At 35.7% G+C, this 14,828-nt stretch overlaps 1 protein-coding gene across 3 annotated transcripts in view; it reads left to right on the forward strand.

The window, feature by feature from the left end:
• The window catches only part of CFAP57 (cilia and flagella associated protein 57), a 28,197-nt gene extending 15,854 nt beyond the window's left edge, over positions 1-12,343 (forward strand). For all 3 annotated transcript variants that reach the window (XM_039323258.1, XM_039323255.1, XM_039323256.1), the window contains 11 exons: positions 1,007-1,162; positions 1,294-1,387; positions 2,075-2,265; positions 2,889-3,062; positions 4,042-4,200; positions 4,529-4,672; positions 5,423-5,539; positions 6,441-6,575; positions 7,015-7,158; positions 7,576-7,708; positions 11,030-12,343. In XM_039323258.1, coding sequence (XP_039179192.1) covers positions 1,007-1,162; positions 1,294-1,387; positions 2,075-2,265; positions 2,889-3,062; positions 4,042-4,200; positions 4,529-4,672; positions 5,423-5,539; positions 6,441-6,575; positions 7,015-7,158; positions 7,576-7,708; positions 11,030-11,241 — 1,659 coding nt within the window. In that variant the 3' untranslated portion in view covers positions 11,242-12,343. The remainder of the gene's footprint in view (positions 1-1,006; positions 1,163-1,293; positions 1,388-2,074; positions 2,266-2,888; positions 3,063-4,041; positions 4,201-4,528; positions 4,673-5,422; positions 5,540-6,440; positions 6,576-7,014; positions 7,159-7,575; positions 7,709-11,029) is intronic.
• The last annotated feature ends 2,485 nt before the right edge of the window (positions 12,344-14,828 follow it).

Consider the following 14,828-nt stretch of genomic DNA (forward strand, 5'->3'; position numbering starts at 1 on the left):
GTCACGCCAGCCAATAGGCCACACCCACCCGGCACCCAACAATGCATAAGTGGGTTTTGGGTTGCAGTTTGGGCACTCGGTCTCTGAAAGGTTCACCATCACTATTAGAGGAAACACAGGTTTATTTTTTCCTATATATGTGGAGTTGCAAAAAACATATGCTATCTTGATTCATGGTTTTTCAGGAATCCATAAAAAACTGTATGTATATATGTAACTAAATCATATTCATATTAACCTGGAAACATGTATAGCAAATTTCAATAGGACCTCTAAAGATTGCACTATTAATCCATAAATTAACAGCAAGTTGCAACACTCCATAGCAACAGCATAGTAATGTGATAATGGTGAGCCATCAAATTGGTATCAGCTCTTAATGACCACATAGATTTTCTACAGGAGGCTCTGTCCCCAATCTGGTCTTTCATATCTACAAACAGTGCAGCCAACACCATTATAATTGAGTCCATCCACATTGGTGCTTGTCATTTTTTTCTTCTCTTTCTTTCCATCTTTCCCAATACTGTATTATAGCCTTCTCCAAAAGTTAGTTCTTTGCATGTGCCCATACTAGGATAATCTGAACCTGATCATCTGTGCCTCAAGGGAGAATTTTGGGTTGATTGCTTTGATGGTATTTTCAAGTGTTTTCTCCAACCCCAGAATTCAAAAGTGTCAATCCTGTTTCTAGCCTACTTTTCAAAGTCTGATTTCCATTGAGTGTCACAGGAAAAATCACTGCCTACATTTTAACCTTTGTAAACAAATGTCTTTTTCAAAGCCTTCAAGGATACTCTACCGTGCTAGTTTGTGACCTATTTCTGGATTGCTAGTTCCTTTACCATTCAGGATAATAATATAGGATCACACTATTAATATAGGAAACCAGTTATATTTATGATAGATAATATGCACAATCATTACTTTAATGTCCACGTATATATTTAAATATTTACACATTGATTTTTTATTACTAACAGTTTTACAATTTCCTATCCTACAGAGTCAGATCATGCTAGAGCTAAAAACACGGGTAGAAGAACTAAAGATGGAAAATGAATATCAGCTTCGACTCAAGGACATGAATTATAATGAAAAAATAAAGGAATTAACTGAGAAATTCATCCAGGAAATGGAATCATTGAAAACTAAAAACCAGGTGTGGCTCAAATATCAATTGCATCTCTCTCTGTATTGTTGCATTACTCTGTTTCCAGTCATACAATCAGTTAAATAAATTAAAAGTTGTCAATAGATTTCAGATGCAAATGTTATCTGTCTGTATTTCAGGTTCTGCAAACAGAAAAAGAAAAACAGGAAATACAACACCAGGAGCAACTATCAGAATTAATAGAGAAACAATCAAGAGAGGTGCAAGATCTAGGTTAGGAGAATCTGATATAACTGAGTGAAAGTTTCAGTCTTTATAACAAAAGATAACAATTTTATGTCTAGGTAACAGGCAGATCTTTTGGGTTGAAACTCTGTCCTGTCAAACAAGTAATTGGAGTTGATTTTATTTTTCATTCATTTTTATAACTTTCTTGGTTTCTCTAATAATGAAGGGGATTCCTGCACATGGCATAATAAGCTGACAGATTTTTCAAGGATATTTTCAAAGCATCCGTTCCTGAAAATTACTCACATTTAAAGTTATGTTTTGTCCTTCTTCCCTGCCGATTGTTAACATTTATGCAGTTTCTGTAATAGCCATTTAGCTTGAAGAACCTAGACATTTACCTAGGAATCATCTAATATCATTTCTGTCCTCATTTTCTGCATAGGGAATGGATTGTCACTTTCATTTCTGATCTTATCTTAAAAGAAACAAAAAAACTGAATAGGAAAGTTTTATGTAGACATAAAGTTGCCAGAAATAGAGTTGAAAGCTAATAGTGATTTAGAAATAGTGTAAAATGTAGAAATATAGACTTTACAAAGATAAGTTCTAAAAGATACTGGATACAGTACTAAAAATGCCCCTTCATTATTAATTTGTAAAGGGCAGGACATTCTTTATTTTATAGTGCTATTTTAAATTGCATTTTTTAAAAATTACTCTGGTGTTTAGAATCTGGCAACAACCAAAAGCTGCTGCTGGAATATGAAAAGTACCAGGAATTGCAAATGAAATCCCAAAGAATGCAGGAAGAGTATGAGAAACAACTTCATGAAATGGAAGAGAGCAAGAGCCAAGCACTTGAGGAACTGACAGAATATTATGAAGCAAAGCTGCTTGAGAAAGTAACTTTACTGGAAGAGGTATAACCATTTTTTTTTTCTTTTTAAAACAACTGAAGCAAGTACAACACGCCTTTTAAGGTCCTGTATTCCTAGCTAATTTTGGCATAATTTTGTATGACGTCACGGAAATGTAAATCTGCATTCTTGAATTATTTTGAGAATGAGAGAAAGGCAGTGAGCATACAAGACAACAGAAATACTTAAAGTCATTACCAAATCACTTCATTATTTTATTTATGTACTATTTAGTATATGCTTTTATTGTCAACTGCACAGTTTTGGTTGATTGGAGTGGTATAAAACTCTTATAAATACATGTTTATAATAGTTCTTCCAAATAGATATCCTCAGATTAGGTTCTGACTTATAGCTCTTTGCCTTTATAAATATTCATTTTTTAAAACCAGTGGCTTGTAAGCATTGGAAAACGGTTGCTAATCAGCAACTTAAAATACTATTTTAAAATATTTTCGGCTGTTTCCAATCATACATCTAGAAAAATGTACTGTAGCCTATGTTTTTCAGGATTTTGCCTTTTCCAGGCCACTCTTAAGACTTCATTTGTTTCCCAAGCAGTTTTGCCTAGGTTCTCTCTTCCCGTCACTTTACTTTTACTTTTATTCTTTTTATTCTCTTAATAGGCTCAAGATGATGCTAGGCAGCAACTTAGGGAATTTGAGGAAACTAAGAAGCAGATCGAAGAAGATGAGGATAGAGAAATTCAGGATATAAAAATTAAATATGAGAGACGGCTTCGAGAAGAAAGGGAATCCAATCTGCGACTAAAGGGGGAAACGGGAATCATGAGGAAGAAGGTCTGCCGGGTGTTTTCTGGTTTTTTTTTTTTTTTTGTACTTTTTGAGCATGTGTGTATTTAAAATCAACAGCAAGCACACTGTTTGCTAACTTGCCAATCAAGATATTAACATACAACATGAATAAATTATTTAAAACTGAATAAAGCAATAAAAATATTTGAAACAACTCCATAACTTTTAAGATTCAAGCACCTGTTAAAATATTTACAATAAAAACATACTGAAAGAAGAGTCAGTAAAAATCACAATAAGAATTACTAGGCCTATTACTACTCATGTCTTATCTTAAATCTAAATTTTGTAGCTCTCAGTCAGTTTGATGAATTCACCGAGGAAATAAAATGAAATTTACACATGAGCATTGTCAGTATTTTGATGACATATTACTCCAAATTGCTTTTCTCTCCTAGTCTTCGATTACATATCAGATTTTACAAACCATTAAGGTAAACTGGAATCCTGCTGTTCTCCAGAGGTTAAATCTCTTGGGAAATTGCTGTCAGCAAAAATGTACAGCAGAATATAAACCTTTACATTCTATCAATCTCTAGAAAAATAGTTACAGATAAATCAGTGTTTCTGAAACCCTCAAATGGGAATGCCAAGTTAGCATATCAAAATGATCTATGTTAAATCTGGGTTTGCTGTCAGAAGGAGGAACCTGAATTTCTTATTCATCTTGTTTTTTTTTTCCTACATGGGCTTTTCAAAAAATATGACAATTTACATTTTAAAGTAATTATTTCCATAAGATTGCTTAAATCTCACTTTTTTAATATGAAATCACCAAAGTACCTTGAGAATGTTTTTGAGTACAGTATGATTTTTAGTACAATAGCTTTCTAAAAAGATATGAAGATGTCCAGTTTGCTATAATTTGATTGTTGCAAATGATTATTTTGTTGCTGTTAACAGTACTGCAGGAAACACTGACTCATTGTTTTCAGCTTGAAAGATAACCTGTTTTTTTCAACAGTTTAATAGTCTCCAAAAAGAGATTGAGGAGCGATGCAGCGATATTGAGGCAATGAAGTTGGAGCAGCAAAAGCTGCAAGCGATTATTAAGGCTTTAGAGAAGGACATTCTGGGGCTGAAGAGAGAGATTCAAGAAAGAGATGAGACCATCCAAGATAAAGTAAGTTGACTGAGTAGTTTTATCTCAGCTACTATCACATCCCAACATCTCTTTACTATGTTGATCCTCACATAAAATAATCCTCAGTAGTCCTCATACAGAATCGGTTCTCAAATTGAAAAAAAGTTTTGTTTAGGATCAAGAATTCCCATTCTAAGGAGGCATTGCTCTAAGTTCTTTATAGTTCCTCAAATATTTCTGATTTGCGAACACCTTTCTTCTACAGTGTCCTTGTTCAAATCACAATGGATTGCTTTTACCTGATAAAAATCTGAAATGTCCTTATTGCTTCTTAATTACATTTTTTTTCCTGCTTTGCCTGCTTTAGGAAAAGCGAATTTATGATCTAAAAAAGAAAAATCAGGAACTGGAGAAATTCAAATTTGTATTAGATTACAAAATTAAGGAGTTGAAGAAACAAATAGAGCCACGTGAGAATGATATCAAAGCCATGAAGGAACAGATCCAGGAGGTGAGAAATAAATAATGCCATCCACATCCTGCTCTTTTAGGCAAGCATTGCCATGCTTTCTTTACTTTTCCAGGATGGTTCATTTTTCTAACTTTCGTTTTCACCCATTTCTTCCTTCTTTCCACAAGTATTTATAAAAAAGGAAGAAAAAAGCCAAAAGGTCAAAAGCATCCTTTTACTCCCTCCAGTACTACTTCTTATTTATCAAGAGATTCAAAATACGTAGAAACAAATGTAGTTTTGTTGTTCAGTTTCTGAGTTAGAACATTTTTACTTTTACACACACAAACCTCTAACTCAAAGAATAGCTGGCTAAATCAGATTTGCGGTATTGATGCAGGACTTGTATGGCTTATGTAATGACTCCAATCCCACCTTAGTACTTTTCTCATGTTTTTTGTTCAGATCAGTGTCATTGTCTTATCCAGTTAGACCAGTCACTATGTTTATTTTAAGGGAAAATGATACTGTACTTAGCAATGTTCAAAGTCAATAAGGAAATAAAGGAACTTTTAGAAAAAAAGGCAACCCATTCAATCAATTAATGTAATTTATAAATTGTTTATGGGCCCTGTGTATGTCTGTGTGTATCTATGTGTATATTTGCATACTATATATTAATATAGATATATGATGCTATTGCCCAATAGCTTTTGATTAGTAGTATTAAGGGATCTCTGTCTGAAAGCACCCCATATCAGGTAACAGACTTTGTGTAATATTTTATTGCTTCTCATATCATCTCTTCAGATGGAGGGAGAGCTGGAACATTTCCATAAACAGAACACCCAATTGGAACTTAATATAGCTGAACTGCGGCTAAAGCTGAGAGCCACAGATCGTGAGATGCACAAAGAGATGCAGAAAGTGAGTATGTTAAGAGTGACTAAAGTGTTCATTGAATCACACCGAGGACTGGAGATGATGGAGATTCAAGAATTGCTTCCTGACAACTACAGTTAATATGAAATGTTTACACTTTATTTTCCTAGGAGAGGTGGATCTGAGATATCATCTACATGTGCTTACAGTATTACAAATGTATCACTGTTAAAGCTTGGCATTGTAAGATTGCATAATTTTTGCTTACCATTTGGGTGTTTCTTTGTCCTAAATTTATCATTTTCATTAAGTACATTATATATTTTATTCTATTGTGTGATGAAGTAAAATGCACTTTGGATAACAAAATAGCTTTCAGATTTTTAAAAAATAATGTATAAGTTATCAGTACAGGCCACTATTCTTTGTTCGAACAACATACAGAGAGTGAATGAATTTTGAAATTTCCTTCTTTCCTTACAGTTCTGTTGTTATAGTTGCATTTTTTTCTAATGAGCACAAGGTAATGTTGAATCAATTTTGGTTCCCTAATATGAGCAACTGAATAGGTGACTATATATGTACCTTTGCATGAGGAACATTATCACAATTTAAAAAAACAGCTCCCAAATGTTCATATTTTGTCCACATTATGCTTTTCATAAACACTGTTTGCATATTTATTCATCATTTACTAATTAGTAACTCATCTGGGCTGAATTCTTAAATGATGGAAGCCTGTATGAATTGGTCCAAGGATTAATCAATTCAAAGTGATATGCTGAAATATTTACTTGGTTATGTACCATATTCCTTTTAACTGGGTGCCATCTGATTGGTATGTATTTTACAAAAAACATGTGTGCCTTTAGGTGGGTCACAGCAAGGAAATGTATCAAAGGTAGCAGCATTCTGCATATTGCCTTAAATATTTCTTTGCTTGCAGGAGCGAGATATGGAAGCACTTGTCAAGAGATTTAAAACAGATATTCACAACTGTGTAGGCCTCATCCAAGAGCCTAAGAAACTAAAGGAGTCCATTAGAGAGATCTATGAGAAGTATGTACAGAAGGCAGATATGGTGAGTAAGGATGTACATCAATATAAATCTAGTCCGATTTATTCCTCTTGATAGGTTAGTATATTTTTAAAATCTGTTTTTTTAAAAAAAAACATGCATGCAAACATATTTCTACTGTATTAGGTTTTTCCTCCCATATATACTGCTGACAGAGAAGCTATATGCAATTTCTCCTAATGTATTAAGTTATTTGCATAAGTTTCTTGACTGATCTTTTTTTAATGCTTACAGCTTTGATATACATTATTTTCTTGTCATGTACATTTCTGCAGTGGAACCCAAAATTGCACTGTGTGTGGAGTCTAGCAGACCTGCTGTTCAGTTATGTACAGCAGATCCCTAATAATTGAGAGTCATAAAGTTGATCTTTACACACACTTACACACACTTTACACACATAAAGTTGATCTTTACACACACTTCTACTCTGTTTCTTCAGGTAGAAATTGTTGGGGTTGATTCAGACTTGCATCAAGAGTATACACGGCAGCGAGAGCATCTTGAACACAACTTAGCAACACTGAAAAAGAAAGTGGTAAAAGAAAGTGAGATCCATCGTGCAGATTATGTGCGCATTATGCAGGTAAAAACTCAGAATAAAAAAGTGGAGTGCAGGGGTTTTTTTTTTCAATGGAGGGAAATTTCATTGTGTTCTGTATACAGACTCAAAACAGAGATTAATTCTTTCCAAACCCAGAAGATATATTTGAGCCTCAGTGATGATATCTGAATATATTAATATGAAAAGTAACTGGGAATGGAAAAGAATATATTTAAATATATTTTCTGCAGGCTGGCAGTTGCGAAGAACACGGGGTCTATACTCGACTATACATCAAATTTAAAGCTTGATATTTTGCATATACTTTAGCTATGTTTTTATGGATTGTTGTAAGCCACCCTAGAACCATTAGATGAGTTAGCTGGCTCTATAAGTCCTTGTTCACTATACTAGTCAACAACTGTACCAGTTAAAACTGTGTTATTCTTGAATCTATAGGAAAACGTAAGTCTTATTAAGGAAATCAATGAATTGCGGAGAGAACTGAAGGTCACTCGCGTTCAAGTCCATGACCTCCAGTCAAGTCTGAGCCTGATTAGGAAACACAAGAAATCAGCAGCACAACCCCCAGGTGATTCCCGTTTCTTTTAACTATCACTTTCTTCTACTTTTTCACAGCAACTAATATTCTATCTTTTTCTTGCTGCTTTTCACTAAAGGCTCTGAGGCATGAAATAGGGCAGGGGTGTCAAACTTGCAACATCAGGTGACGTGTCGCGACGTGTCGTGACTTTTTTTCCATTGCCGGCAATGGGGTGGGCGTGGTTTCGGCATGATGCATCCGGCCCGCGGTCCGGCAGTTTGACACCCCTGAAATAGGGAATGAGAACCGGTTTGATGTAGTGGTTAAAGTACTTGTCTAAAAACCCAAGAGACTGAGTTCTAGTCCCACCATAGACATGAAAGCCAGTTGAGTGACTTTGGGCCAGTCACTCTCTCTAAGCCCAACCCACCTCACAGGGCTGTTGTTGTAGAGAAAATCAGAGGAGGAAGATTAGGTATATTTGCTGCAAAATCTAATCTAATTAAAAAAAAGCATCCTTGTACTGGATCATCACTCATTAATGTTATCATGTAGGTATTTTTGAATTGCAGAAAGAAAAAATAGTTTAAATCGCTAATTTAAATCCCCTGGCATTATTTTATTCTAAAATTTTATGTAGATAGGACTCAGCTTAAACATAAATACATTAATTTCATAGTATTTTGTGATTAAATATATATGAGCATTATAACCACCAAGAGGAGTGTAGCATGATTTAGTAGGGAGCAGAAGCATCCATAGCAACTCACTGGTTTCAAAGTTGTATGTGGAGCCAGGTGATTGAAACCCTTCCTGCTTCATCCGTGCATATTGTGTGTGACACATTTTAAAGAGGGACAGGGCTTTGATTACTCAGACCTGCCATTTTGAAGCCAGTTGCTATTGTTATGGATCTCTCTGTAGACAGTTTGACCAGCAGTCAAGGAGATGAGATCAAATCTCTGTTTATGAAGTTTAAGCCAACCATTATTGCTCAGCCCAGCCAAAGTTTGGTCTATGGTTTAAATAAGGAAAATGCAGCATATGACTTACCTGGTTTCTTGGAGAAACAATGTGATCAACACAAAATGACTGAGAATCAAAGATTCAACTATTTCCTATTTGTGTGTGCCAATATTCTTATAATTCAACTCTTTTTGTAAGGATTTTTTCCATTAAACCACTTATATGAGAGTGAACAGTGGTGGCTGAGCTGCAAAGCCAAGCAGTACAAGGCAAAATCTCCATTCAGTCATAGGAAGGACAGATGAAAAAAGCACCAGAATTAAATTACAGTGGGTATATGGTAAAAGGAGAATTGCACCTTCATGGGGGACAGAGGGCACTCATCTGTTACAGTGGCTTCTTTTTAGTTTGTACTGACTTATTGGCCACCAGAGGGCGATAATAAGCAACCGATGGGGTCTCTGCACTCAAATAGCTGTGGATTAAAGAAAGCTGTTTCCTTTTTCCTCCAGTGTAGAATCTGTCTAGAATCTTAGTACACATTGTTTTCAATGGATCCCCAGAGTTAATTTTCCTACTTAACTTGCTTAAGAATTTTTCTGTCTCTGGTGGAAGAATACTTACTGTAAGAGAGCTCCTGAACTGTCCATTAAAAGTATTTTTCCTTTTAGCAGACCCCTCTCTTTCAATTCTCCCATAAAAGTTCAGTTATGCTATTAAATACTTATAGCAACTGTCAAAGAAGGCTCTGAAGTGTCAAGAAGATTCTTGGCAGTACTTCTGAGCCATGCCCATTTATTGAAGGAAGAATTATGGAACCATCACTTTCTGTCCCCCCCCCCCAAATTAGAGTAAGAGAACAATTCTTTCTGCAAAGAAATTCCTTGTTATAGAAAAAATATTCTACAGGGTTCTAATGAGCCATAATCAAGCCAAAATACTTTTTAAAAAATCAAATATCTCAAAATATGAACATTTTTTTAGTAGTCAGGCCTCCCTATCAAGCTGTTTTCACTAAGAATCCTCAAATAAAAATAACAGCAACAATAATAACTACTATTAGTCTTTTCAAACAGTTCGGGCATGCCTATATTTAGAGTTTTAAAAAGTCACTTTTGGCACATTGTAGTACAATTTCTATGTTGTTTTCATTTATGGAGCTACAGTTTCCAATAGAGTAAAAAAAGTTTGTGTATGAATGCCATACTTAGATACCACTTTAGGGTTGATCTCTCTGTCTGGGCAAAAATCAAGCAGCTTACAGCACACACTGATTCTTGTTTAAGAGAACAGCAACACTTTGTTCTATTGGGAAAAAAACCTTAGGGTTTCAAATGATCTTAGTTACTTTCCTACTCTCACTTTTTCTGTAATTCTCCCATTGCTACTTGAAAAAAACACAGTCACATGTTTCTCTGACTTTGCAAGTGAAGTAGACCAGTTCTTCAAACTTTGCCAGTGAATTCCTTCAGGGCCCTAAGAACAGATGCTATGTTTGTAGTCAAGTAGTCAGGCCATGTAGATGAAGGACAAAAGCTACACCATTAGGCTAATTTTCTTATCCTCCATAACTCCTTCATCAGTTTTCTCCACTCAGGATATGTGATGTGACATCTTGCATAAATCAAGAAGGTAACGCCGCTTGCGGCAGAAAGTGAAGGCGCTCACTTTCAACTTTTTTGCTCTCCAGAGTATCATTTTTACAATGACTACTTAAATTGCACCCTTAAGTAAGATGCACCCTTGAAAATTGTTTAAACAGCTTGACATTAGTTTTGATATCTGGTCGAAAAATAATTTCCTTTATCGTTACAACTTCAGAAAAGAATCTGAAATTGGCTCTTATCCATGAAGGACAATTTGTCATGTCCTGTAAGAACATGATGGTTAGTAGACTAGACTCTTCCTTCATTTTAAGTTATCCAAAAGGATTCATTAATCATGGATCACCCAACAGTCTACAGCCCTGAAGTCTTTCAGCAACTATGCATTTCTAGTGTGTTACCAGTTGGAAGCACTTCCAGAGCCAATTATGTTGGAACCTTAATGCTATAGAATGTATAAAGTGGTATTCTGGAATGCAACATGTGCAAACATTCCAGATGCCAAAAATGAAAACTTAGTTAATAACCAATCAATACAATTTATTAGATAATGTAAGCACAACTCTTCTTATATCATTTCATATATAGCAGCATCTGTATTTTTCCACTGTTTTCTCTTGAGTTTCCAAATACTCTACAGGTAGTCCTTGACTTACAATAGTTCATGTAGTCACGGTTAAAAGTTACAACGGCACTGAAAAAAGTGATTTATGACTGTTTTTCACAGTTACGACCTTTGCAGCATCCCCATAATCATGTCTACGACTTCTATTGACTTTTGACTTCTTTGTTCATCTAGGTCCCTCCCCAGATCGGCAGCTAAGTCCAGGCATTCTGCGTTTGAATCTTGAAGAGGAAACTGAGAGAATAATTCAAATGCAGCGACTAGAAATCAAATGCCTTCGAGAGCAAATGCAGGGGCAAGAAAAAGCCCTCGCCCTCCGGCCTCTGTCCGATGGAAAACTGCCTATTCTGGAAATGGACAAAATTAATTTCATACACTCACATTGACCTGGCTTGAAAGAATTCCACGTTGCAGCTCTCTGCATTTCTAAACATTCCCTAAATGCAGCTCTCTGCACTTGTAATCTTGCCCAAGTGTGATTGGAGGATAGCTTTTTCCTGGTTTTTTTTTTTTTTTTTTTTTTTAGCATGTCTAGTTTTGGACTGAGACAGAATGTTAAAGAAACAGTAAACAAGCTAGTCTGGATTTGCCTGTCTTCTGTTAATATGTTTCAAGTCTCAGAACTGGAAAATCAAGTGAGAGCATACACAGAACTTTAGGAAAGAAATTGGTCACCTGGCTTCAACTTAAAGCAGACTCCATTGGAGATAAAACCCTTGTGTGTGTGTGGCATTATTGGAAACAGGCTAATGGATGTAAACTTTCAATATGTTACTGTTTGTTATTTGTCCAGAACAATTTTATTTCACTCCCATACAACTCTTTCCCCTTCCCCCTTCCTTCATGCCATTTTTGTTCTCTAACACAGTCCCTATTTTAAGGTTATACTTCCTTTAGCTTCTTCTATATGTATAATAAATTCCCTGTTGATCTAGATACTAAGGAATACTTGAATAACAACATTGATGAGATCGCTTTAAACAATAACTAAAGGTTCATGCCATTTCCTTCATCCTCCTGTGTTAGGTTTTTATTGCTTGACTTTCTGTCATAACTTACATGCTGATTTTGATTCTGCACATTTGAAAAATGCTTGGAGTATTATGGTCTGTGGATGTCAGTGAAATGCCCACACTGTAAAGAGAGCAGTGAGAAAAGGGGGCAAAAATAAAACAGTATCTTGAAATATATAATTAGATGTGCACAAAAAGTGTCATAACTGTTGATAATACAACATTGTTTTTAAATCAATGGTCACATTTTTTAAAAGAAAATACGTTGCAGAGATATTCTTCCCATGACCAAGCTTTATACGGGACATTGCAGTGAGCATCATGATATCATTGGAAGGATAGAGCCAGAATGTTTTGCTTCTGTTTTATGGCTATAGTGGTATTAATAGGTGTCTTTATTATAAGCACTTGTATTACTGTATTTTTTCATGTCTTACTGTTAACAGAAAACAATAGAACAAAATAATGCCCCTCACATATTTTTACTAGATTTTTTTTTAATCTGGATTTATTGCTTTTATTAGTAACTAAAGGTGGTGAATGTACCTACTACTTCCTTCTATTTTCTCCCCAACAACAACTGTGTAAGTGGTTTGGGCTAAGAGAATGGCTGAAAAATGGATGAGTGACATTGAGTGACAGATCTCAGAGCCAGTTTGGTGGAATGGTTAAAATGTTGGCCTAAAAACCAGAAGATTGTGAACTCCAGTCCAGCTTTCAGTCATAAAGGACTTTATAATGAAAGGTCCTAGTCACAGCTCTTTATAATAGCTTACAAATTACACCATTCATATTCAGCATTCTTCTGTACATTTATCATCATTTCCTGCAATGAAAGCGGATGTAGTTGAACTCTATCACTGATAATTACTAGCTAGTTATTCTCCTCTGATAGGTATAGTAAAATAGCTTAGTTTTGGCTTCATCAAGCTGAAGTGCTGCCCTTTGTTCTGAGACATTTTCTCACTACCACATCTTGTGCATATACAATCATGTGAATATACAACTCAAAAGTAGCCAACTATTCCTGATTGAAAAAAGGGCCAACTATTCCTGATTGAAAAGATCCTGCTCAAAAGTAGCCAACTATTCCTGATTGAAAAAAGGGCCAAGCAACTCATATTGAAGAAGCACTTTGCCATATGCTCTCTAGCATTAGAGAAAAGACATTTCTTGAATAGGAAGATATTTATGGACTTGCTGCATAATTGTAATGTGGTCTTCATAAAATTTGTTCAAAATGTACGATTCTGCTTGGAATTCTAAAGGCAGAATAACAAATCTTTGTGCACAAGGCATATCAATGTCACAAAAGGAAGTTTTCTTGAGATGAACAGGTGCTAATGTTGTTTTGTATCCATGGTGTATGGAACGTAACTCCCATTATTGAGCAAACAGTATACACTTAATGTGATCAGTATTGTCCTAGTAACAGTTACATTTTAAACAGCAATCAGTGTAAGCTAAATATCAATATCTCCTGCTAAAACATTTAATTTAATTTAAACAAGAACATTCAAGAGAGAGGAAGCTAAAAAGGATTTAAAACATAATATTTGTGGTGAAAATAATATCACAAAATTACTGAAGGGGTATGTTATTAGCCTGACAAGAAAATAGCCAACCTCAGTATTACTGCCAAGAAAACTTCATAGTTCTGTCCAGGAAGTCACTATGACTTAAATTGGACCTGGAAACTTCAGTTATAGTATATTCATCAAACTAATAATTATATCAACTAGAAGAGAGTTATATTGCAGGAGGAACTTAATAAGATGCCAAAATGTCTTGCCTTATCTGCTTTTATTAAAAAATTCCATTGTCATTTGGAGGGAAATATGCTGCTACAAATCGCAAACAAGAACTCTTCAGAAGGCATTTCCCAACTTGTATCTAACCAGGGGACAAATTTGCCTGATATGGGGCAACATATTTTTTCTACTACACCCCCGTTATATTGCTTTCCTATTGTCTTCAGCCCATATGGGAGGCAGCTGTAAGCTATCCCATTGCTAAAGAAATAGTTTCCTTTTAAACTAATAGCAACCCACGGTTGTTTCAAAATGCTTAAAATATTATGTCGTTCACCAACCATTCTGTTGGCAACAGAGTCAGGGAACTATGGGGAGATGGGATCAATTTAGGATTAGTAGCCAGCTCAGGCTGATCTGGGGACATGCCTATCAATTACTGGGCACACTCTACCTCCACCTTCTGGGTTCCCCACTTCTCCCTATGTCCATGGAGAACTGGATATAGCTTTGAGGCTGCTTCCATGTTCAGCTTTACAAAGGGAATAAGTTTTGAGAAACAGACCAAAGCCCTCCTAGCCATTTGTCAAAACTCACCATCTCCAGAAGACCACTGAACAGATGCACTCAGCCAGTGGTGGGATTCAAATATGTGAACAATCTGTTCTCTATGTGGATCCCGCTTCTGGAAGTCTGTTCTGGTCTGAGCAACAAAAAATTAGCTACCGGTTCTGCCCAAGTGGTGCAAACTGGCTGAATCCCACCACTGCACTCAGCACTTTCCTCCTTTAGCACATATATCAAAAGAGCCACTTGTTAGCTTGCCACCTGTCCTAGCCCCATCTTTTCATCACTGTTATGATTGGCTGTTGCTGCTGGTTGGTGAAAAGTCAGAGGGCAACAAAGTCATAAATAAGGTTTTACCAATTACTTTGTTGAATCACCCTGCAGACATGAAATAAGGGCACCGCTATTTGGCTTCCAGCCAAAACAAGCAACCAGTGCAGAATAGATACTGGCAGTAGTGACAGAAAATTTTATGCTGGTATAGTTTTCTGCCAACTGCATTTTAACAGACCCCCAAATCCAGCCCAATTAGCCATTTTTTCTGCAACAGTCTATAGACTTTCTAATGATAATTGCATGCTGTTCTAGCCTTTGTAGGGGGGTCATCAGTGATCTATTCAATTAATACCATATGTTCACTCC

This window comes from Crotalus tigris, unplaced genomic scaffold (genome assembly GCF_016545835.1).
Source record: "Crotalus tigris isolate CLP2741 ecotype Arizona unplaced genomic scaffold, ASM1654583v1 scf7180000024167.7108832, whole genome shotgun sequence".
Lineage (NCBI taxonomy): Eukaryota > Metazoa > Chordata > Lepidosauria > Squamata > Viperidae > Crotalus > Crotalus tigris.